Source organism: Anomalospiza imberbis, chromosome 7 (assembly GCF_031753505.1).
Source record: "Anomalospiza imberbis isolate Cuckoo-Finch-1a 21T00152 chromosome 7, ASM3175350v1, whole genome shotgun sequence".
Taxonomy (NCBI): Eukaryota; Metazoa; Chordata; class Aves; order Passeriformes; family Viduidae; genus Anomalospiza; species Anomalospiza imberbis.
Window position 1 is genome coordinate 23,628,189 of NC_089687.1, and position 26,076 is coordinate 23,654,264.

Here is a 26,076-nt window from a genome sequence, read left to right on the forward strand (position 1 = left end):
CAATGGTTTTTTAGATTGCTAGGTCCCTATTACAAATACTTGAAACTCAGTGACAAAATACCCAATTTGCTGGTATCTTACTGTTTTATTCACAAAATAAAGAGCTTTGTCTTTCCAAACAAAGAACATAACAGAAAGATCCAATGATACAGTTATAAAAAAGTGTTACTGAAAATTTGAAAAAATCTGGTAAAATTTACAAATGCAAACTATCACTTTGTACAAAATCTTCTTTTCAAAGAAACTTCAGTACTAGCTTTTAAAATACAGTTCTACCAGCTCGGAAATGCACCTTGATCGCCACGGCAGCCGGGCTTCATTTCCGCCGGTGCGGGGAGTTCTCCCTGCGCCTGTCGTCGCTCCTGCGGGACTCCCTGTGCTGCGGCTCCCTGTGCTGCTCGGGGTAACGGCTGGGCTTGTCCCGCTGCCTCTCCGAGCCGTTCCTGGAGCGCTCCTCCTGCTCCTCCTCCCGCGGGCTGCAGCGGCCGCGCTCCCTCTCGTGGGATTTTGATCTCTCTCTTCTTCTACTACGATGTCCATCATCTTTGCTCCAGTGTCTGTAATTCTCATCATCAGACACAGAAGCTCTTCTTTCTGCTTTCTTCAGTTTGGAATTACTGTGTTTATTTTCTGTATCCTTACTTCTTTCGTGGTTCCTATCCTTTCCGCTGTGGTAACCATCTCTGCCGTTGGCTTCATCTCTGTGGTGGTACTTTGAAACATCATCTCTCCTGTGTGATTCTCTTAAATGTCGGTGATTTCTTTCTGATTTGCTCTCAGTATCACTTCTTTCCTCTTGCTGCCTCCTTCCAATTTTCTTTTCAAGGGATTTCCTTCTCCTTTCTTGTTTTTTCCTGGAAACTTTATCAGATTCTCTATTTTTCTTTTGCATTCTCTTCCTTTTGGCTTTAGAAACATCTGAAATTATAACAAATTATGGAACTAAGGTTGCATTTTCATTTCGTATATTAAATTTATTAAACTACAGAAAGAGTTCTAGAGAGTGTTTTTTGCCAGAAAACATTTCTGCACATGTATCAGGACAAAGGGTCCAAAATAATGAACTTCTGATTTTTATCCCTTGTTATCTGCACACGATGACTATCTTTTTAAAACCCCTACCTGTCATCACCCTCTTGCTGACTTGTACCCAAGGACCAGGCATAAGCTATAAAGTCATACACCAAAGCACTCTAACAAATATTTTTTTTTCTAGGAAGATGACCCTTCCCAGACTATCCAGTCTCAAAATAATTTACTTTTCCCAAAAAAAGGAAATGGAGATGAAAAACAGCAGATGAGGCAAAATCTCCAACACTATCCCATGAGGAAAAAGAGGTAGGATGAAATGGCTTGAGATAATGGTATTGCAGCACTATAACAATGGTCTTCAGGCTCATTTTTCAGGAGAAATAGTGACAGCTTTGTCAACAAGATTAAAACTAACTTCTGTATTTCTAAATACACAGTACTTTCCTCCCAGTGGAACAGGTCTTACCCTTTCTGTTTGCTCTTTATCAGGGACCTTTAGATCCCACTCGACAGTATTTGGTACTAACAGCCATTTACAATAACCATTCATTCACCTTAGTGCATGAACTATAGAATCACATCAGCTGCTTCTCACCACCTTTTGAAAATATCATGGCCATGAACTGATTTATTAGTACATGCATTATCTGAATTGTCTAGTCTTGTGTCTGAACTAAGGCTTGCTGACATTGTTAAAATGCAATGATGGATCAATTCAGATATATTTTAATCCATTACGTTTTTAAAGCAGTTTTTTCTATACTGTTTTACATCCACCAGTATGTGGGAAAAGACCTGAGAAAGCAAACAGAAAAGAACCATCTGCTTTGATGGCAGATGTATTTTATCCTCTGCTGGACCTGTTTTTCAACTACCTCCCCAGGGCAGTACTGAGCTGAGCAAGCTCATCAAGTTCCAAGCATTAACAGGCAGTACGACAGTAATCTCTAACTTAGCTCAATTTCTGATCAGTGCAGGTTTTCTGTTTTCCTTTCATACACTGCACCAACACTGAAATACTGCAGCATCCTCTAAAAAAGGCCTCTTAATTCTTCCAAGTAATTTTATAGATTTAAAAAAGCTGCAAACACAGGAAGACTTTAGAGTTATAAGCAGTAATGGAACCTCAAGTCAGTTAACCATAAAAACTTACTGTTCTCTCCAATTAGTGTCTTGACCACTGTATTAAAGTACACAAGAAACTGAAAAGTGAAAGCAGGCTGCAAAGGTATCAAGATGAGAATTTTAGTGAATGTGTTCCTCAATGGAGAAAAGGTAAGTAGTAAAAGAGAAGGTCCTAAACTTCAAAAAAACCCTGTTTCTACTCCCAAACTGCTGACTTGGTTTGTCACTAAGGATTTACCCCTCTGGTTCCTATCAAGCAGCTCAGCAGAGCTGCAGCTGTCCCTGCAGGACCATCTGGCTCTGTGCTGAACCAGTGCCTCCTCTGACCCTGTTTGGCTGCGCCCTGCTCTCGTGCTGTCATCACTAATGCTGTTAGCCATGACACACAGCTCCACCTTGGACAGGAGATTGTGGTGGAGAACAGAACTGCATTTCCAAAGCAGGAGCAGTTCACATTGCTTTTATTTTATTCATCATTTTCATTTCAAAGACATGTAATAAATCAAACTAACTTTGAAACAGCAAACTTCTGTGCTACAGGAAGTCATGCTGTGCTATCATCTGCTCCTGCTATATATACTGGGGGAGACTGCACACACTAACTCATAATAGCAACTACTTTAAAGATTAAGCAATGTTTATGACAGTTCACGTCTAATAGAAGTTTCTACATCAGCACAACAGTGTAAGACACCAAATGTTAATTGCAATGCATAAAAATACAAAATAAATTATAAGAAAAAGCTAATTCTTCCTTGGAAACTCCTCTACAAACAAGAACTTTCACTATATTGCCACACTATCTTTTACTGAAGCAGAAGAATTAGAAATAGGGACTCAGATGGAGAACAATATTTAAACACATTTCTTGAACTGAAGAACTGATTTCTAGAAGGAAGAAGCACATACTCCCAGGGAAAGACACAAGGAGTATCAAGCTCACACATTTAAGCCAAGAAAAAAAGAGTTGTAGACATAAGTCTCTACGGTTCACCAGTAAACACAGAGAAAATAATTGGGACTGACTCTAATCCCTTAATCCTCCAATAGACTGAAGTCATAGTAGAGTGCAACAGATATCAATTGTGTAAAAAAGTAATCTACAAACCAAAGTTTCTCAGATATTTAAGTCTCTTAAGTCTCTGATATTTAAGTCTCAGTTTTTCTGAGTACACATTAAAATATAAATTTCCTTGAGAAATATTTAATATTTTAAAACTTAAAGTTTAAAAAATTGATTAGTTTTTTAAAACAGAGAAATTATCACTATCTATAGCCAGATTTTCCTCAGAAGTATACACAGAAAGAGTTATAAACATATCTGGAGAAAGAAATATAAGAAAAGCAAATAGTTGTACTATTGTATTTAAATACCTGAGTCACTGCTGCTGTCACTGCTAGATGAGGAGTCACTGCTGCTCGATGACTCTGAGCTACTACTGCTGCTGTCAGAATCAGAATCTGAGGAAGAGTCTGTGTCTGAAGATGAGGAGGAATCTGATGACTCAACATTTTGCTTCTGTGTCATGATCAACTTTGGTGCATTTTTAAGATGTTCCCGTAATTCATCCCTAGTTAGGGAAAAAAAAAAAATCATTCTTCAATTTTATTTTTTTGTTCATGGGGAGAGGGAAGATGAAGTAAATATCAAGTGATAAAAAGTGTTCCTCACGTTAGACCTCCAAGGCCAATGGAAGTGAAGAAATTGATGGCAAAGCGAGTGTTTCTTGGGTTATCCCGAGGCAATAATCCCTCAAAGAAAGGCTGCAGTGTCCTGATGAAAGCAAACATCTATATTAAACACCATGCCAGCTCAGCACTCCCACTGACATAAAGAAACTGAAAAAGAAACTGCATGAATTTCCACAAGAAAGCAAAAGTTTTCTCTTCATGCATTTTTCAACGCTTTCATTGTTTGTACCTGTGATGCATTCAATCAAATGCTATTTAAAAACTTGCTCTTAGACAACATAAACTTCACACACAGGAGAGTTGCATACATATTGACAGATAATGATGACAGAAACCCCAACTTTGTGAAGCCCTGAAGGGACTTGTGGAACTGCAGCAGCCTGGGATAGCAAAGGATAACAGGCGCTGACCAAGAAGTTCAAAGATTAGGGATCCATGCTGAAATCCCCTCATACAGGGCCTTGGGGATAGTTTCAAATTTAAGTTTACATGAACTAAAGCACATACCAAATTTTTCATCATACACAGAAGAAATCCCAACTTCAAGGAAATAGCTCAAGCAATTGCAAGTAACATCGTCAGAATGTAACACATTAAATCCCTTATAGATTTAAAATAATGTTACGTATGCTATATTTAAGGATTAGTAAGTAATCTCAGAGAAACTGTTACTAATAGTTGTGGGGTTTTTTCTAAGTTTTTTCAGAAAGAGAAGCCCCAGTACCATTTATTATGCAGCTATACAGCTGACAACATATAAAAATAAACTCACACTTGGAAATTGTTACGGTAGCTGAGTGTCACTGGGGGTGGAGGGGGAACAGATACATCTTGCAAAGAGTCATGCACGTACTTGAACCCAAAATGACAGCAATGCACTCAGCTTCAAAAGTGACTCCTTGCAATGACTAAATCTATACATGAACTTATTCCTGAAGTACTGCAGCTACAGAAGGGCAATCTCACTTGAACCTGAACACACAGTTCTTATCTGTATGTTTTCAGATAAAGAACCTAATTAAATTTACAGTTTTGAAAATAAACTTTCAACTTACACATCTTTTAATCTTGCATTTAAATTTGGAAGTCCCATATATTCACTGAGTTCCTGAAAGAATATTTTGACAAAAATTCTACTGGAGGATGTGGTAGTTTCTTCACTCAGTATTATACATTCAAGGACCTGAAAATATTCAGAAAAGCATTTACCTTTAAGTTTAAACATACATTCTTTTCTTAGAAACTTTTGTCCTTCTGAAATAACTAATAAAAACTGATATTTTTTTCCCCAAGGTTCATAAATTCTAGTCAAGACTGTCTTTCTCAAAAATTCTTTTCCACCACATGGTAGAAAAGCTGCTGATCATATTTATGTTAGTAATTCTTTAAGGATTTTTTTTATTTAGGAAAGCTGCACAAGACAAAATCAGATGCATGAACTTCTGGCAAGTTAAGAGTTTTGGGACTTAAATAAAGGAGAGGTAAAATATTGGGACTAACTTATTTGTGCTTGAAGAATGACAGACTAGGCTATGAAACAAGAATAGAACAATATGAGATGTTACCTTTCTATATAATAATATATCTCAGAATGTGAGACTGCTTTTATTTATTAGGTATTTAAATCATAAAATGACAGTATTTTTAATTGTCTTATAATTCAATACAACTTCTAATTTATCAAAATTTAGAAGCTGAAAACTCTTTTCCAAAATAAGTACTTTTTAATTAACCAATTCCAGCTGAACTCCCTAAAATAATAGCTTAAATCAACTACAGAAAAATGGGGAGAGAGGATGATGATATACAAGAGGGAGAAAAAGGAGATGGAACAAACCAGAATTCTTCAACAGTGTCTGAGAAGTTACTTAAGATAACCCAATTTGCCACAAGTCATTACAAACTGTAGAATAATACTAGAATTAATGTACTACACATTACTGTGGAGTACTGGAGATCAAGGACAATGGTCTTTTGTTGTAACTTACACTCCAGGGAATTGAATCAGTGTACAGGAGATGAGCAAACATCTTGGCCACATTCCTCAGTTTGTTCGTTTCCAGACGATGAATGGTATCGTACTGTTCCTTGAAAATGGCTTCAAAGGACTCCATATATTCTTTCTTTAGCATGCAGAAACGCTGAGACAACATGGTACAATTTAAACCACCACTTCAAACAAAACACTAAACATGCAAATAACCTACAACTAAGTGACGTAAAGGTGTTAATATTTACTGCAAGACTTCTTTTTTAAATAACCCTTGGAGGAAGAGCAAAAACAAAATTGATATATTTTATAGCTTTGAGCAGTTTGTCAGGACAAGAAATTAATTTGCATTGTAAAGCAGTAATTATCAATTCTGAACTACAGCAAATTATCCAGCATTTTGCTTGACTTCTATACATTAAGTATTTTCACCTGATACAACCCCATGTTTTTTCAGGACATCACTAAACGACTGTTTCAATTTAGAGAGGCAGCAAGAAACAGAAGTAAGACATTTCAGACATAAACATTTCAGAGAATACAGAAATCAACGTTTACATTCATCTGAACATGCAGATTCATAATACAAATGAGAAGAAACATTCCCTTTCAGCACAGCTTGCTCCCTTGAGAAGACAAGTATTTAATCTTAACTCTTCAGACATGTCAATATTATTGATAGGGAAACCTTAAGTAACAAATAACTGCAGCTAAATTAGCAGTTAGATACACAAAACCAGAGAGTTAGCTGTTTATTAAAGAGCAAACAAAACACTCCCAAGCCCAGGACAGTAAGTATTCAATACTGTGCTCTAAATTAAACCTACTAAGTAGCTTTGAACAAGGTGGTAAATGACGAGTCTCCAAGATTAATCTTCAGCACTGTATAAAGGCTATTTTCTGGTAACTCATAATACTATTACATCTTTTTAGTACCATTTCTTTGCCTCTGATTTATTTTTCTACCATAATGAGAAAAAAGGGAGGCAAAATAAGTAACAATATAAAGCGAAAGTGATATCTCTCATTCTGCATTTACTGTGCTTTTTCCAATCAAAGTGCTAATTCAGTCTGCTAAAACAATCAACTAACATAAGCATTTTCAGAATGATAAAGACTATTAGTTTTATTTATCCATTAAAATTTAAGTTTGACACACAAGAAACAGAGTAAAACAATGAAATTTTCTATCATAAAGTAGAAAATCTGAAACACAACTCACCCCTGCCAGTAACCCAAAGAATTTCTCATATGTTCTTTGCTGAGCACAGCAGTCAAGTATCATATTGCAGAGTTCTTTCTGAGTTATGAAAAAAAGAATATTTCTCTAGGTAAATTCACTGTAGCAGCAAAAAAACCCATCAGCACATACCAAGTAACTGAAGGAAGCCTTACATGGATGTGAGCTTTGAAATGAGTATTTACATCAAACTTCACTGGCAACACCAGTAGTTTTCCAAATTTCTCTGGGACATGAATATGAACTTTTGCCCTTCAAATTTCCTCTTCTGCCTAAACTAAGATTTATGTGTTAAACATAATGTACATCTAACAAAAAAAAGTCAGAACTCATTTACAAACTGACTTTACCACAATGAAAAAAAGGAGTTACAAGATAAAAAGTGAAGGTTTTGAGGGCTTTTTTTTGTAGTTTTGTTTTTATTTGTCAGTTGCTTCTTTTTGTGATCTTATTTTTAGGGCTTCTTTTTGTTTGTTTGAAATAGTACCAATCCTTGCATTTACAGAAAATAAAAATTCTTTACAAGTTCCAAGTGTCAAAACAGCCTACAGACAAACTATTCCGAAACACAGTGTGCATTTCTCCGCAGTTATTTTCAAATTCAGAAATATCTGTCCATGTTGGTATATACTAATACCTTGAACTATTCAGCCATAATTTGCCTGACAAGCCCTGCTTAGCATAAGCAAGCAGAAAGCTAAGTTTCACTGCAAAGGCTTCAGCCCTGAGGGAGATGTTTAGAAAGACTAAACTCACCTTTGGGAAGCCAATATGCCTGGACTTCCTCTCTAACTGAGAGAACAAGAGAAACTTTTCTAAAGCAGCTGGTCTAGGCTGAATTCAGAATCACCCTCTATAGAAGAGCATCCCTCCTTCTTGGCTAGGAATGAACAGAGGAAGCCTAGCTAGATTAGTCTCCCAAAACGTTTGTGCACCCCCATGACTGACAGCCTGCCTTGCATTTTCCTGTCTCCTTGGTGAACATGGATGGAAGAAGGGAAGATGCTCTCCTGTTCCATAATGCCAACTACGTAGGACAGGTAGTCCAGACTTTCTGGAATACAGGCTCTCTGGCACCCTTCCTCCTTGTCTTCCAACACCACCACCCCAGGATTATTATCAGATCAACTTCTGGTAGCTGCCTCTTCCTCTCCTTTCACACCCAGCAAACCAGGAACCAGAAGGAAACACTTTGCACCTCACCTCTCAGGCCAGAGCCCTTCATCAGCTGAGCAGAGGTCCTGGCAAGTGAGACCATGCAGGTTTAATTGCAAACTTATTCCCCTGACCTTCTGCCTGAGATACAGCTTGTAATGCAGCTGTGAATTGGTTTAGGGTACATTTGGCAACAATAATTAAGGCAAGTGAGCAAATGTTTTTATATAAACCATATAAACCCATGAAGTTACACAATGCTTAAAATAGCCCTGCTATTTTTTGCCCATTCACTTTTTTATATTACTGTTTTCTCCTAAGACCAAATCCATAGTGTAATCCAATTTATGACACTCCCAAATAGGTTTCTGGCTGTCAGCCATGTATCTTTCACTATTAGTTTAATTTCTCTTTAAACTAATAGTAACATTCCTATAAAAACTACTGGATGATTTCATACTGGATTTCATATTCTCCCACTCGTGTCACTCTTCCAAGCAAGTATTCAGAAGAAACATTTTTGCCAATCATAAAAGCTCAAAACAAATAAAAAGCCAACCATGCTGAACAAGAAACCACTCCTCCAAATAAAAAGGCAGTAATGTATCAAATAAACTTACAGATGTGTTTAAAGGCATTCCTTTTAACACTGCCACACAGTGTTAATGTGATGTATTAAAATGCATATTAACATATTTTTATATTATCCCATTTTACAGTAATGCTGCAGTTAAGCAGTTTTTAACAATAAAAAGGGTAAAGTGCTGATGCCACTGTTAATAATGTCAGGAAGACTTGAAAAACAAATTACTTTTCTTCCTCATCTTAAATGTAATTATAGCCTTGGCATCCCCTGTGGTTTACAGTAATTAAATATTTTAACATTTTAATTAAATATTACAATGATTTCTAGGAGGGTATATTGAATAACCACATGCATGAGAATAGGTTTGCCCATAAAGACATTCTTGCTGGTGTTATCTAAACAATTTGAGGTTAGGTCTAGAGTAACTGTCTTCCAGATTTAAAATTAACAATCTTTACGATTACTTAATTACTTCTTGAGAGATGCAACAAGATCAGATGACAATTCTAGTTTAATTTGCAGCTTCAAAAGTTAGTGAACTAATTTCTGTACTCCCAATGATGTTTATGGCATGAAAAGCCTGTTATTTAGCCCATCACTTTTTTTGAAGACTACAAAGAATTTGTTCCCCAATTTTACAGGCAATTTCTATACCGTGTTAACTGTTTTCTTACAATGCTCAACAAGTACCTATTCAGCTTAGTTAAGAAAGTATACATAGCTATCCAAACATTAAGTAAAACACTTCAAAATATCTGACATCTCATACAGATGGTGAATCATCTTTTGTCAAGATCTTGAATTTATTATTGTATCATAGAGAACAACAGCACTTCCCAAAACTGCTACAACAGAAGATAAGGAGAAAGCTCCCTCCAAATGCACTGCATTTCTCACAGTTCTCCCTAAACAGTCTCTATCTGCTCTTACCCAAACAGAATAACAGGTTAGATAAACCATGACTCAACCTAACATGGCAAGAATCATCATACATTTAAAGACGCTAAAGGAAAAGATAGAAAAATCAGACTTGTTTTGTTTTTTCTTCTGGTTTTAGTTTTAAAACACAAGCACACCCTGCCCAATCTATCTTCTCTCAGCTTCACACAAAGGCTGTGGTCATGGCAGGCAGAAAAGCTATAGTAACTTATCCCCTTCTGATCACAGGTTCCTTTTCACAGCTAGTACTTCCCCCCTGCCACTTCTCACCATTTTTTGCAATTTCTGTGAGATTTGCATTCAGCCAAGACTGCAGTTTCAGAGCTGCCCCCCAGGCTGCCTCCATGTAGAGGTCACTTCTGCCCTCCTTGGCTGGAAGTGATGCCAATTCCACCTCCCTTCCTTGCCAGCCCCACAGCTCTGTTCCATCCATTGCATACACAAGCTGAAGCCATCATGAGACATCCCCACCCTGTAAGCTATTCTTAAAATATAACATTTTCAATATCAACACTTCATTTCTAGAAGTTTCTTCACGGAACTAAAGGAATTGGTTTGCCAGGAGCAAACCTAGTGCAGGCCTCAGGTTTGTTTAAATCAATGTGAAATTGGAATTATGTGAAATGAGTGCCTTGCATTTTTATGTATTTTCACTGCTTTTACAGATGCCACAGTTCTCCTTTTTTCTCTTTTAATTCACTGATGCATACTTTACTCCCACTGACTACCTTAAAGCTTTCCTTACTGCTGCATATTTTAATGGATGTAACCATCACACAGCCTACTCTTCCCAGCATCTCTGCTTTCTCTTCTTAATTTGTCAAGTAACCACTTAGAGCCAAAGCTGACAAAGCCATGGATGGTGTTTCAGCAGCAGGCAGCCTCTTGTCAAGCTATGTGCAGTGCTTTTAGCAGCTACTACAAAGTCTCCAGGTCTGTCCTGTGCTCTGCTAATGGTCTTCCTCAACTTTTGTCCCTTTTTTTGCTCAGTCTCTTTTCTGTTTAGAGCAACATATGCTTAAAGCTGAATATGGTTATCACAAATCTTGTGTAAATGAGACAATATTTTACACTGGAATCATTATCTGGATATAAGGATAGATATATTTTTAATCATGCTGCTACTAGTCTGCAACACACAAACACACACAAAAATGAAATAATACATCGAAGTCCCAAAGTATCTCTTTCCTTTCTACCTGAAGGCTGCACGTACAAAACTTCACTTTAAGTGATTTCACTGAGCAATTCCACCTCCCTAGCTTAAATGCATATACACATCTGAGGAAGACCAAAATCTAGGCAGAATTCTAGCTAATGCCTGCTATCAGTAACACAGCAGCCTAATTCTGTACGGATTCTGTACCTTCACTTTGTAGACATCAACAAATACCACAACATAGTATGTGCGTGCAATGTACTTTTTAAAAAATTGATAAATCATGGAAATTTAGAATGACCCTGCACCTCAGGCCTACAAAAACTTCCTGTTTCAAAAGACAGGAAAGCTACTTGAGGATGATTATCTTTTACAGCCAGTAGCAAGGCTGTGAACTGATCATGGGGCAGTTGCTAAACCTACCAGCTGCAATGCCCTCCAATTAGAGAAGAAATTAACGTATCTAAGAAATCATCAATTTGACCAAAGCGGAATTATCAGCCTTAGAACATCCTGCTCTACATCAGTTTCCTGAACTATATTTTCACTGAAAGTGAAAATAGTCAAGCCAGCAGAAGTACTTGTGTTATCTTCAAGTCTAAAGGCATAAATAACACGAGACACTGACACTCCCACACCGCCAACTAGGACTACTTTGAGCAAGTGACACCACCCTGTAAAAATGAAGATGTGTCAGATGCATGCATAATTCTTTCAAGAAGGCTGTGCCTGCAAGAATATTTCTCATTTCAAGTAAAAAAAAAAAAAATCTGGTGACGCATTACCTTTATCTGGAATATACACAGTGTTAGAAGAGGCTCTAATTTAATTTAGCAACATTTCTGTATACAAGTTTAGTTCTTATCACAAACCAAGAAAGAAGAAAAGCCTAAAAGCCAATCAATTTTAGGCACATTTTCAAAGAGCAAGAACAATATATGGTCGGTTTAATTTTTTTCAGTTGTCTGCATTTCAGCCGGGCTTGTTTGCTTGCTTTTCCCCAGAGTTCAGAAGCTAGAACAACTGGTAATACCACAATCCTCTAACTACAGTTTTAGTTTATTTAAATTTTCTTCTGTGGTAATACATGGGATTAACACAGCTATAACAGAGATAATAACAGCAATTTTTAAAAAAAGTGAAACAGTGAGCTCTGCCAAGCCTGAACATATGCCCAAAGAAGCAATTGCAAGGCTTGTTTAGAACAGCTTTGCACAGACTGAAGTATAGACAGCAAAGCTATTTCACTTCTGATCTGCAGGCTTCAGCTGGGTCTAAATAACATGAATAAATGCAAACCCACTCCCAGTAAATTTACTTAGAAATGAAAGAACACTTTAAATGTTAAAAAAAAAGACCCACAAGACTGCTGACATCCCTCCTCAGCAGCTGGTCCTAAACTGCAATGCCAAAAAGCAGTATTATGATGTTCCAGTCCTCAGATTATCCATCTGAACCTTAATCCTCTTTCTGTGAGTCAGAGCTATGTGATAGATCCATTACTGGTATTAAACAGACAAACAACAGCAGTTAATGTGACACGATGATCTGATAATTCAAAAACTGGTAAAAACTGCTAATGTATTTCTGAACTTAACCCTGATAAATCACACCAAAAGTTTCTACACATCAAGATTTCTGGAAGAGTTACCCAGAAAGATGGTCATTAAGACTGTATTAGTCTTAAACCTGTTGTTTGCATCTTTCTTTATGTTTCAGATATTCTGATTAGATTTTTGATTGTATTTGATTGACAATTTACTACTCAAAGTTTGTGGAAAACAGTCTTTATGACAAAATTAAATACATATTGCTTTATTAAGTAAAGCAGTTCAGAAGAAAAGCAGAACATTACTGTAAAACCAGACTTGATTTGAATAAAAATTTTGCAATGAAAATCTTAATTTACACCCGATTTTTACAGAATATTTCAGCTAAATGGTCTAGTTCCTGCTTCTCATGATGACTGCCATTCATAGTAGGAGTTGGAACAGAGAATGAGTATAAACAAAGTTTGCAGGTTCACCCAAGAGTTCAGCAAACATTTCAGGAATTTCTCAAGACTGTTTAAAGCTTTGAATCAGAAAGTGCGAAGAGATAAGATACAACATCCTGCAATACAGATTCCTGGAGCTTTCAGTAAAACAAACCGAAAAAGAAAGAAGTGCTTTATGGCTAAAATAATAGTAGTAGAGAATTATAAAGGTTGAAAATACCTCTAAGATCAAGTCCAACCATAAACCCAATGCCACTGTGTTTACCACTAAACCATATCCACAGATCTTCTGAACACTTCCAGGGATGCTGATTCCACTTCCCTGGGAAACCTGTTTCAGCGACTGGCCACCCTTTCAGTCAATAAACCGTTCCTAGTATTTAATTTAAACCTCACCTGGTGCAACTTGAGGCCATTTCCTCTGTCACTTGTTATCTGTGAGAAAAGACCAGCCCCCACTGGCTACACCCTCCTTTTGGGTACTTGCAGAGCGATAAAGGTCCCCTTTGAGCCACCTCTTCTCCAGACTGAAGAAGCCCAGCTCCCTCAGCCACACACAGCACTCCAGGTGTGACCTCAGTCCCCAGTGCAGAGGGACAGTCACTGCCCCTGTCCTGCTGGCCACGCTATTCCTGATCCAGGCCAGGATGCATTGGCCTTCTTGGTCACCTGGATCATATTCATCTGCTGCCAGCCAGCACCTCCAGGTCCCTTCCTGCTGCTGGGCAGTTTTCCAGCCACTCTGCCCCAGCCTGTAGCTGCTGTGACTCAAGAGCAGGACTCAGCACTTTGCCTCACTGAACATCACACCTATGGCCTCAGCCCACTGACCCAGCCCGATTCCCTCTGCCTTCCTGCTCTCCTGCAGATCAACACTCCTGCCCAACTTGGTGTCATCTGCCAACTCAATAATAGCTTGTTTTTTAATGAAGGCAGAGGCAACTAATTCAATAAAGACTTCAGTCTGAAGACAGTAGCTTGAATGAATAAAAGGTGATTTTTCTAGCTTAAAATCTGGCAGCTAATTTAAACATTCAGTTTTTTTTATCCATATGTATAGACTCATGTCCTAGAAACCCCTGAATAATTTTACTACCTACATCTGCTTATTCTTTCTGCTCTCACAATGATCAGGAAATGTCTTTTTTTTTTTTTTTTTTTTTTTTTTTCTTTTTTTTTTTTTTTTTAAGATTTTTGTCCCCATAAAGGAACTTAATTCTATGCAATAAGCAGGTCAAAGCTCTCATATCTTTGATTAAATGAGGTGAAGAGTAGTTAGGACTCTAAAGGAAAAAAAGAAATCAGTACAAAGTAGAAGCCTCGTGATAAGAGGATGCAGTTTTACAACAGTTTTCAATCTTGAATTGTAATAATTCCTACAACTAGTACTGATTCTAGGTTGATACTAATTGTTGGGTTTTTCTTTTTCCTTCCCTTATTTCTTCTAAGCAGCTTTTGCCCACAGAAGTTAGGAGCTGACAGAGACTGCCATGGTATTAAATCATAAGAGTTAAGTAGTTCTCACTACAAGCAAGTAGTGTTATGCATTATAACTCTGTTGTATGGTCTAGTACATACATTCTAGACTGTTTGCTCTATTCTTTATAGCTGAATTGATTCGCTGGTTAAAAGGATTTTTTTTTCTCTTTAGAGTTCTTCAGGTTATGCAGACTTCACTGAGAATTATAATCTTATGCATGCTTAATATTGCATTTCATGCACAGAATTAGAGAACCAGATTTAAAAAAATCACAATCTCAGTTCTTAGTTTACTTCCATGTAAATTGCTTAGAAACAAGTAACAGTACAAGAATAGAAAAAATTATAGGTAAACAAGTTTTCAAAGAACACCTAACTGTAGGCCAGATCTCCCCTTACTCATTAGTATTATACTAAAGTTATTTATTACACACACTGTTTCAAATAAAACTGATAATTAAAGCCACAAGAAGTTAAAAAGCCCACCCAAGTGCAACTCCTATGATGACAGCTTACAGCTGTCTGAAAAGCTGCTTGGAAAATTAGATGTGTATTTACACTCTACTAGTACTAACAAAAGTACTGGATGAAAAACAGGTTCCATTACTTGAAAACACAGCAACTGCATTGATCTTACAGAGTCTGAGGACAAAACAGCTTTAGTCTCATGATCTCCAAAATTACAGCAAAGCAATCACTCAAAACTACCTTAATTCAATATCCTGTTTATTCAAAGACTTACTGTGAAAGCACCAAAACAACACACTCATAGCACTGTGCTAAATTTCAAGTCCCACTGATAAAAGTCTACAGCTGCCTGCAAATATTATCTTCAACCCAGAGTCCTCTGAGAGACAGAACTCTGCCATGCTGCTGTATTCTTGTCACAGGACAGAACTTACCCCAGTCCCAACAACAGATCTTTTTAAAAGGCTATGAGCAAACATTTGTGGTGCTTGACAGAAAGGAGCACATGCATAAGACAAATTGCTTATGAAATGTGTATTAGTCTATTTGGTCTAAAGGTTGTGAAATAAATTTTGAGGAACAGCAGCTATAAACAATGACTCTCATTCATCTGCCAGCTATACAAACTAGGTCGTGGAACATGAGCAAGGTTTTTAGATACTACCATAGTATTGTATCTTTACAATGTTAGTAACAAGAAGAGTAAGAACAAAGGCTTACAGTCTGACTTTCAGGGAAGTCCATCTTCAGCAGTTTGTGAGCACATTCTTCAAAGTCTAAGCTGAATAGAAAAAACACTTATTATCTGTGCAATATATGCTATGCTAAAAACAATCCAAAACTATATTAAGAATAGTCATTGGTGCTAAAACCTCAACAGTTTTGAAGTAAAGTATGTCAGCTGTTTGATTTGCTGAGACTTTATTGCTGTTGTGGCTTTTTAATAAACATTTTGTATTTCATGAGTTTCCATCTGAAAATTAATCCAAAGTGATTACATTGGCAGGCAATCTGAAAACAAGATGATCCAAGTCATTATTATTATCACATCATCTTACAAAACTTAATAAAACAGAGAAGTGGAAGCTTTTTTTTTTTTCTTTTAAATTGCACATTAAGACTATTTCAAAAGAAAGAGAATTACACTTCATTGACTTCAAAAGAACTACACTGCTAGGTGCATAATTTATATTTACCTTGACTGTATAGCCAGATAAATTGTACGACGGAAGGAGACCAGGTTAATTTCTGTTTTGTCATGGACAGTAACTTTCTGACCTGGAAAAGAAAATCATGGGTTTGTAAAGAGTAAACATTAAGGAGACACATAGAGTAATTTCTTAGAACAGCTCTATTTACCATTTACTGAGTCTGTAGCACACTATTTTTCTAGAAGTACTTGGGACTGTTGCAGGTGTATGTATTTTTATGTTTATTTTTATAGAAAGGAAAAAAAAAATCAGTATTTGCTTCATCTGTAATAAAGGTAAATATTTGGAGACAGTTTTAAAAGTGTAATTCTTTTAAAGACATTTCATGTTTCTTAGTCACTGCAACCTCCAGGTTTAACATTTCCTGTTAACATTATTAGCAATCCATTTTCTGCACAATTTAGCTATACAATGCTTTATACAGCATCTCTTTATGCAGATAATTCTTAGCTACTGTTAATTGTAGGATCTACATTACAGCATTCTGCAAAGTCCTGAAGCAAGCATAGAAAAATCCATTCTGAACCAAATCACATTGATTTGTAAAATACTCACTATTCCTTCAGTCTTTTAAAGTTTGGTAAAAACATAGAAAATAAGGAATTATGTGAATGTTCATACTTTTCATGAGCCTGGGAGCTCTGCTCTTCTGTGAAATACTCTACCAAACTAGTAAGGAAATCCATTCCTGGTATTCCACAGGAACAATACTTGACTGGCTTTTCTATTACTCATGCACTCTGCACAAAAACTTCAGTTAGGCTTATCCATCAATGTTTTTTCCTGGGAATCGAATACATTCTTGGAAACTGAGTAAGTATTATCTCTGCTGAAGTGAGATATGGAGGATGTAGATACAGTTGTAAGAAAATCCATCCTAATTTTGAAAGTGACTTAAAAATATGATAGAGCATGGAAAAGTTTAAGCAAGAGTTTTCATTTAGTTCTTTTACAAGCCTTAGGTTTGCAAGGCTTTTCTCAAAGGAAACTGATACTGTTATGAATAATGTAGCAAAGTTACTTTTCCTTTTCTGCATGTGCTGAATGCTTCCTTTCAGACTTTTATACTGTTTGCTAGTAAACATTTAGATCTTAGAACTGAAGAGGAAAACATTGCTTAACATTTGAGCATCTCAGTTTTGCAAAACAGCTAAGAAGTTAAGCTTTTCTTGCCTGTTTATCTACATTCAATCAACTGCTTGTAAGGTGCCAGTCATACACTTACCATCTTCATCCTCCTCTTCATCGTCTTCTTCATCTTCTTCACTACTTCCAGCTTCTTGATTTCCTTCAGATTCAGTGTCACCTTCATCAAGAATTTCTGAACAAGCAGTATCTCAGGTTAATGGAACATAGACCAAAGTACTTTCATCACAAAAAACCCCTTGATCCCACCTCTGAAGAGTGAAAGGATGTCTCAGGTACAGAATGTGGACGAGGCCAAAAAGCAGATATATCACGACTGAATGGAAATACAGATGGAGAAACAACACTGAGTAGCACAAACACAAAAGAAAGGTCTGTGAACTGAATGAGTTTTATAGAACAGAAATATCACCCACTGTTAAATAAACGTTGGCAGCAACAGCTGAATAAGCAAATGCCACAGGTAATGGTTGTGTATACACACAAATATCCCTACCTTTCTTCAGCATTTTGTATTTCTCTTCATTTTCCATAAAGTTTGGATCCATCTTGAAAACATCTTTAGAATAAAAGAGAATCTTTATTTAAAACACAAATTGAAGAAAGCTATTAATATTTCATCTTGAATTTATTTTCCTGGGGAATGCAGTTAAGGAATTATCTTTCATTTCTAACTTACTAAGAACATCCTCTGGGTTGTAGTCATCTTCCAATGGCAACATATGAGTAAACTGATCCTCCTCTTCCACTAGATCTAATCCCTCTGGAATGATTGGATGATCCTTGAAGCCATCCTTCCGTACAGCAAACATAACTTCTATCATGTACTGAACACGCATATCGATTTTAGATTCATGCAGAATGTGTCGAAGGCGGTCAAAGATTGCTTTGGAAAAGAGAGAAATGTAAACATGAAAGGTATTTGCTAATACCAAGTCAAGATAGGTTTTGGCTAACTGTACTTACCATTAATACCTCTAGGAGAAACTTCTGTTAATTTGAGCCCACTCTCTTTAATAAATCCAATTGCTACTTCAATACTGTCATCAGTAGGTCTTTCAAGTAACAAAGTGAGCATTTCCAAACATAAAACCTCATGAGCCTGTGGAAAGAGTATCAGCAAAGAATTAGAATGCATAGTGTTACACTATCACCACAGTCATTTACTGGACAGACCTGTCCAGCCTTTTAGGATGCCACAACACAGCAGTTTAATCACACACACAAGGCAGCAGTAGTGGGGCAAAGCTGATTAAGAGGAAGTCAAAATTTCAAATCCAGTTTTACCATTAGTATTTACACAGATTTTCTAGTGAATGTGACTATTCTATTGAAGTGAGCAAGCTAGCAATGAAAAATATTTTGCCATTAAAAAAATTAACAGAATGCATTTCCAAGAAGCAAACAAACCAGCACTTGCATTTCAGAACCCAGTTTTAAGTGCATTGTATCTATAATTAAATAAGATCTTCCAGGATCAGGCATATAAGCAAATCGCCCATCTCAGATTAATTTCCTCTTTACCAAAATGCTGAACATTCCCAACACATTCCTGAGACACTGCTTCCTGACATTATTTAAATTCGAGCATCCTGAGTTCTGGCACATAAATAAGTGGAACAGAGCTGGATGTAAATTTGATTTAGATGCAACTGAGTCCACTTCTGCTAACACACACGTTGCAAGAAAACATCAACAAGATCTGTGGGACAGAGTCTCAAATGATCCTTGCTTTACATCGAGACAAGCCTGAAAACAAGCCCAAACACACACATGAAATCTTGGGAAGCTCTGGAGCATAAAAGTGCAATCATAAAGTGGTGATAACTGCATAAGCAATTACCAGTATCTTTTAAAAAGCGATCTTAACAACTTAAAGTAGGCACCACACTCAGGCTTCCAGCAACTTTCAGAACAGACAGAGAACGTCCACTTAGGGTATTGCTTTCTTAAACTAAACATTAGCCATATAGGGTTTGGATTGAGTAGAAACAAAGAAACATACCACATTCTGATTCATCAAATGCGCAACAAATTTTGAAGATGTTAGACAGAGTTGCTGCAAAAGAAATAAGCCAGGAAATTTTAACATATGGAAGAAGAAATTCCTAACCCAGACATACTACAGACTAATGCATCTCACAAACAAATTAGAGTCATGAAACCATTTAAGGATACTAGTAGTTGTTCTCAATTAGGACTGTACACTCAAAAATAAAAATTTAGAATTAAACACCCCTGCCCAAATTAAAAAAAACCCAAACTATCACAGTATCAATCCAGGACAGGTTGCCAAACTTTCACAATACCCTAATACTACTTAACGTCCCATAAACTGGTCTTGACCCATGTCTTGGCCGTGCTCCTTTGTACACACTTGACACAGTTACACTGCAGAATTCCACATTTCAGCAGGTTGCTCCTTTACATTTTACATACCTTGTCATTTCTGCGATACCCTTTACGAAAATTCAGTATCAGCCTCTTGAGGATCAATTCACCAATATTTGGAAACTTCGAATTGATAATTGCCACAAGAGCTGCATAGACATGAGTAAAAATCGGAGAGGCACTCTGAGCTTGCAAAATGGATCTAGACAGCAATCCCCTGGAAAAATAAGTAAGTTTTAAAGATCTTTCTGGCAATAAAGTATGTCATGTTTTTATTTGGTACTTACCACATGAAATAGTGTTGCGCAGTTGGAATAGCTAGAAGAAATCAGATGATCTTTTTCAAACCATGGTTTATCATGCCACAAATGGAATTTTGCAAAATGTGTTGCACAAATCTGTCTGAACTGAAAAGTTCTTAAACTGTTACCTAATCTTTCACTAAATATTGTTCATATTAGATACACTTAAAAATACTAAGCAGTGCAAAAAACCACCCTGTATCCTGCAATTATCCCTTTTTTAATCTGAACTTCATCTGATTATAAAATACTACTTAGAGCCTAAATGAATGTAAACAAAGGACTCAGGAGATAATAGTTCTTTTATTATTCAAATGATTTCTTTTACATTTATTATGTAAATAATAAATGTAAGTCTGAGAAGAATCTGTGACTTGCTTCCCCTCCACTCAATTTTGCTTTTTGTAATGCTTAGGAGCAGACAGAATTTGACTTTTGCTGTATTACTCAACTACATGTGGGTGAGGATAAAAACAAAACAAACCTCTGAATGTGAATCTTCAAAGGACACACTGATATCCAAATCTACCTTCCCTGTGGTTTATTGAAATCCTAAAAAAAACCTCCTGCAGAGTAATAAATACAAAGTGCATAGGGACCTTATTCCTACTTACTTCGGCATTGACAGGTGGAATAGAACTCATTTCATACTAGTGCACAAAAATAGAATATTCACATTTGGAAATTAGTTACTTCTTGCTTGCACTGAAAGTGGTCTGTTTCAGTTCTTATTTATCATCTACTTAAAACCCCAGGAAAGGACTTGACAGCCAGGTAAAAGTTCATGTCATTACTTTTAAATGCGCCTTTGTGCAAATTCAAGAGTACAGAAGGAGGGAAATGGTGCCATTTTCCATATATGTTATTTTGACATTTATAAACCACACAAACTTCCACAGACAAGTGCATTCTAAAAATAGTGCCAATAAAGTAATTTTTAAACTAAAATAACATTGCTAGTATGAAAATTAAATTTTGGGGACATGAAATACAGGCAAGTAAAAAGCAGCCCTACAAAAGCATGAAACTTCATTATTACTTTTAACAGAAATCACATTCAGGAACTATTTGCTCACTGTGCAGATGTTACTTAATGACTTAATTCTCTTATTTTTATGCTAGTTGCCAGACTCTGACCTTCCCATCAGATCTATATAACACACATGAAAAGTAATGCATTCCTCCTCAAATAAACCCATGACAGAGAAAGTTTTGCTATCTGTTTGAAATGTAACAGAATTATTTTTGGATCTCCCAAGCTGTAACAGCATAATGGTCTTTACATTACATCATTAGACAACACCAACACATAACTGCAGTAAAACTTGTTTTGCTAAATAGTGGCTAAAAATATTATTTGTCCCAGAAAAAAAAATAACAAAGCACTACAAAAATAAATAGATGGTGACAACTGTAAATTACAAGTCATTCAAGTAAAATGCATTGGGAAAACCTTAAGAAAAGGAAATACATACCATCTGTTGCACTCTTTTATCCCACCAAGCATACAATATCTTTCCCAGGTAAGGGATAATTCTGGATAGGACAATATGGCCTAAGGTTAATACTAAAACCTGACTAACACCCATACACTACTAATAGCACACACAAGTGTACACAGGAAGTGTACATGTTCCAGAAGAGCAAAAGAATTATTTTAAGATACTAAGGCTTACCTTCCCCGAACAATATTCTCCTGAAGGAGCTCATGAATGATGTTTTCTATATTAGAAACGTTCACTTTATTGACAAGACCATTGATTGACTTCTTCAAGGCTTCCCAGCTCATCCTCTGGTATGCCAAGCTATTACAGAGTATCACAAATTAATAATGTATAAATTTGAAGTTGCATTGAGCAAATTTATACATATATAGCATACATTCAGATTTTCATTTAATCAGTAAAATAAATTTAAAATATTCACTGCATAAATGTGAAGAATTGTTCCCAACTACATATTCAACCACCAGAAAATCATTAAACCAACATGATAAACCAAAGTGTAATTCTCCGCAGATATGGTATAACCCAGTATTTTGTTTTGTAAGATGTTCCAAAAAATCCTAGCTACATTCAGTATCCTGCTTTCCTTTACCATTTCCACTTTGCAGCAGAAGCAGGTAGTTTAATCTGATTCTCTATCTCTCTTCTGATAAAAACACCAAAACAATGATCACAACCCTTAATGGATTCCATTTTTCCCAATGTTCTCTAAACACCTTAACTGTTTTGCTTGCAGCAAAAAACCTACTATGTAACTTTGAACTCACCTATTTTTATCAGTGATTTGCTCTTGCATCATCCTGAGCTTGGCAGGTGGAATATATGCACCACCTGTGCGAGTGAGGATTGGATCCACTTCTTCTTTCTTCTTCTTTGAGGTGGTCTCATCATGAGCAAGTGAGCTCTGGCCTGTCGACCTTTCTGGACTCATACGGTCAGGCGACGAGTACCTCCTCTGCTTCCTTCGATCATATTCTCTGTCTTCCCATCTCTCATAGTGTCTGTCTCTCCCCCTTTCCATCCTTCTAAAGGGAAAATAAACACCCACTAAACACCCAAGTGTTTGTGAACAGCTTTCACATTTTATTCTTTAAAAATAAGTATTTCATTACTTATTAAGAAAGGGCCACAGACCTCCCATCTGACGTTCTGTCATCATAGTATTCCCGTCTTGAATATTCCTCATCATATCTGCTGTCATCAGAGTATCTCCTCTTCCTGGGAGATGGAGACCGAGACCTATCACGCTCCCTGCTTGCAACACAAGACACAAAAACTTTTAGTAAAATGCTGAGAAAACCAATGGTAGTAATTATTCACCTGCAATATAATGTAACTATGCAGAAATGTTCCAGTTCTGCAATGTGAGTTTCAAAATATGTGTCACTCCAAAAAAAGGGTCTACTTTAACAATAATTTGTCATCAGGAAAATATTATCAAAAAACAAAGAAGCACTGTAAAAGAAAGCTCCTACCATCTGAAATTAAATGTTTAACAATAGTAACATCAAATATCAGTGGTAAATTCAGCAGCTTGCATCCCTTGGAACATACATATTCATTTGTTTCTACTTAATTTTGCCTGTACAGTATGAAGCAATGTTGTCCAAAAATGATAACTGTGGTATCAGCAATATGTGACTTCAAGCAAAAAGCTAGCATGTAATTTCCATTTTCAAGTTTCATGATAATTTAACTAAACACTAAGTTTTAATAACAAATCCATTTAATTACTCTTATAGTGACACTCAAGTAAGTTATTAAATTTACTTGCTACACTTGCTTTTTACCACTTAGTTATGGTAATACGCAAAAAGAAACATATCCTGATGATTTTTTTAACTTCTCTAACTCACTATGTGAGGTATAGATACAGAATTGAAGGACACAAAAATCAGTCATTCTACCTGTCCTCCGGAGACAAACTTTCATGTCGGGAACTGTAGTTTTCCTTCCTGTCATGACTGGAACCATGCTTTAAGGAAAGAGAAAGAAAAAAAAAAATCAAGCCTCAACATGACTGTGAGCACCTCTCTTTAGATCAAAGCATACCATGTTCCCACTCCTTTACAAGGAGGGCCATCAAATAAAGCTGATGGCAGTCAGGTATGACAAGGAGAGGTTCCTGGTTCTCTAGGAACAAGCAGTTAAGCAGCTGGACACCCTGCTACAGGATGCTGCACATGCCAAATGCTTCCACAGGTTCAAGGCACTGAAGAAAAATCCACAAGGGTTACCAAAAAACCTTTATCTGGCTCAGGAAGCTGCAAATAGGTAGTGTGAGTACATGGGCAAGTACTTTTATAGTTGCCCTATTCCTAAACTCTTTAAGGCATCTGCTATTAATTACTGCTGGAGACTAGAGAAGATGGACCACTGGTCTGCCTTTCTTACTTCCTCTTTTCAGATGCCATTTTCATTTGTTGTATTACACGAAATACCATGAACAGAATTCCACCATTTCTTGTTTAAAGAGTCTCTTTTCTCTCTCCTAAAAATTCCCTTTATTGAGTAATTTTTCCTTACATTCCCCCTTTTTACTAATCACAATTTATTTCCTCATGAGTCACTCCTAGTTTGATACATTACAAACATCTGAGTTGTACTGATCTACTTGGCAGATTTGCAGGATTGTGTAAGTGATACACACTTAAACAGCTCAAACCAAATTCCATGGGCTGAACCTGACATGAAGTATGGAATCATACAAAAATCAGAATGTGACAGCAGCTACAGTAAACAGAAAGATATTCATTAACATGTTTCTAAACATTTCTAAACAGCAGCATTTGTAACCTGAGTACTCTCATTGCAAGGGTCATCTCTTCCTTTAAAATATTATTTATGATTTTTCAGAACCACAATCCCACGATGTCACAGAGTGATTATCTGTGAAATAGGGAACACCTCACTTGATGCAGAATCTCAACAAAAGCCTTTCCTTATGCACCTTGATGGAACTCCCTGCAGCAACACTCAGCTCGTTCGTTGAAGCAGCACCCTCTCCACCAACTGGCACACCAATTCTAGCCCCACCAAAGAACCAATTAAAACTCTGGGTGACCAGAATATGACACCTCTTCCATAAAAAGCAGAGCAACTGTTATCTCCAAACACTTAACTGGGAGGGTGTGTATATATGCAAACCAATAATTGTGTTTTTGAGGCCACTATAACATATCCTAGAATATTAACCTTCCTAGGGGGCACTTCAAATTGTTAAAATTACACCCGGGGTTCTCTTGCCTGCATCAAGATGATGACATGAAACAAGGGCATTGTCCACTGGCAGCATGCATCCCTATAAAAGTTATGTCCACCTGTGTAATTTTAGAGCCACATTATCTCTGACAGCAGAGATAGTACAAGAAATTCACATATTCACCAAGGATTTCTACCCCTTTCAATGCTCATTATACCACAGAGCAGATCACTGAATTCATTCAAGGGTAAGAAGAGTCCTTAAGTTGTTTTTTTTTTTTTTCCCAGCACAGTAATATAATGCCAGTCTGTATCATAAGCTTCCAAGAAAGTGGTAATAAAATCTTTGAATAACACAAAATAGTTACTGTATTTAAATCCTATCTAGCAGTTGGGAAGAACGCACTGGATCTTTTTAGGATGATCCATTCTAATGGATTCTTTATTATCTGTCTCTGCCCAAGCAGAACCAAAGAGGAGACAAATGTTCACAGAAATAAAACAACGTCATGGCTGTTTCTGTATTTGCCATTTATCATATCTCCTTGCAAAAGAAGCTATGCTTGCTGAAGAAATTGTCACCCTCAGCTCTTTGTGACCAGGTTTTCTGCCACAAGTTAGTCCTCTTCCTTATCCATTTTCATCAAAGTGATTAAGTGAAACTGTCCAAACAGTGTGCTTTTGCTAACTGGCTTATTTTGACAGATGAGGGAGCACTACCAGGTGGGGAAAATAGGAGAAGGTATTAAACTACCCCTCAAGCATCCCTACTAGAAGCCACTCCAGTCAGAAAAGTTGGTCTAAAAGAGTGAAGAAGCCTATGCAGGTTCCAACTCTGGACAAACAGGCAGGGTAATACCACAGATTTGAGGTAGGGCATCATAACAGCATTGCTCTGCTAACATGTCCCAAACCTGGCCTACTTTGCAAACAGCATTTCTAAACTTTTTCTTCTTGCATACCCAAAAAAATCAACCCCATCCACTCAGAAGTGGGACATATAGCTATTAAAAGGAAAAGTTTTAACATTTGTAGTATGACACACAGTTGTCAAATTAACTGCTACTTATTGTCTCTGTATCTTTTAAGATTGTTAAAATTTTCAAAATCTTTCTCTGCTCCTCTAAGTGCTTACACTTACTGTTGAGCCATCAGCATTCAGTCAGTTTTGACCAATAACTGTAACATTTTACACTAACAATTTTCAGGACTTTGATTGCCAGGACAACAGCAGCAAGAAATAGCTGTAATTTACTGACTCCTGGTAGTATTTATCTTGTAAACAGCTGCTGTCTGTTAATAGATATTACTTGCTTTGTATTCAGGAAGTTTTATTTAACATAATATCAACTACAAACCTAATTACCAGTGACACGGGAGTGATCAAATCCTACAATTTAGGTTTAAGAACACTTACATTTACTTGTGTCACCCTGCTCTTCATCTTGACTTCCTGCTT

The 26,076-nt window shown here is 36.7% G+C and overlaps 1 protein-coding gene across 3 annotated transcripts; it reads right to left on the bottom strand.

Moving 5' to 3' along the window:
- Window positions 1-65: 65 nt before the first annotated feature.
- CWC22 (CWC22 spliceosome associated protein homolog) lies at window positions 66-26,076 on the bottom strand. 3 transcript variants are annotated; one of them, XM_068196029.1, is made up of 19 exons: window positions 26,035-26,076; window positions 23,324-23,391; window positions 22,551-22,667; window positions 22,184-22,441; window positions 21,588-21,716; window positions 19,658-19,826; window positions 19,224-19,277; window positions 18,185-18,320; window positions 17,898-18,104; window positions 17,715-17,777; window positions 17,298-17,393; window positions 16,058-16,139; window positions 15,582-15,642; window positions 7,062-7,139; window positions 5,838-5,990; window positions 4,905-5,032; window positions 3,830-3,931; window positions 3,532-3,728; window positions 66-918 (listed from the first exon to the last, which is right to left on the bottom strand). In XM_068196029.1, the coding sequence occupies exons 1-19, from the start codon at window positions 26,059-26,061 to the stop codon at window positions 317-319; spliced, it is 2,727 nt and encodes a 908-aa protein (XP_068052130.1). In that variant the 5' UTR covers window positions 26,062-26,076; the 3' UTR covers window positions 66-316. The 3 variants fall into 3 exon arrangements, with proteins under 3 accessions (XP_068052130.1, XP_068052128.1, XP_068052129.1); XM_068196027.1 differs by lacking the exons at window positions 23,324-23,391; window positions 26,035-26,076 and having other exon boundaries at window positions 22,551-22,655; XM_068196028.1 differs by lacking the exons at window positions 23,324-23,391; window positions 26,035-26,076 and having other exon boundaries at window positions 22,184-22,438; window positions 22,551-22,646.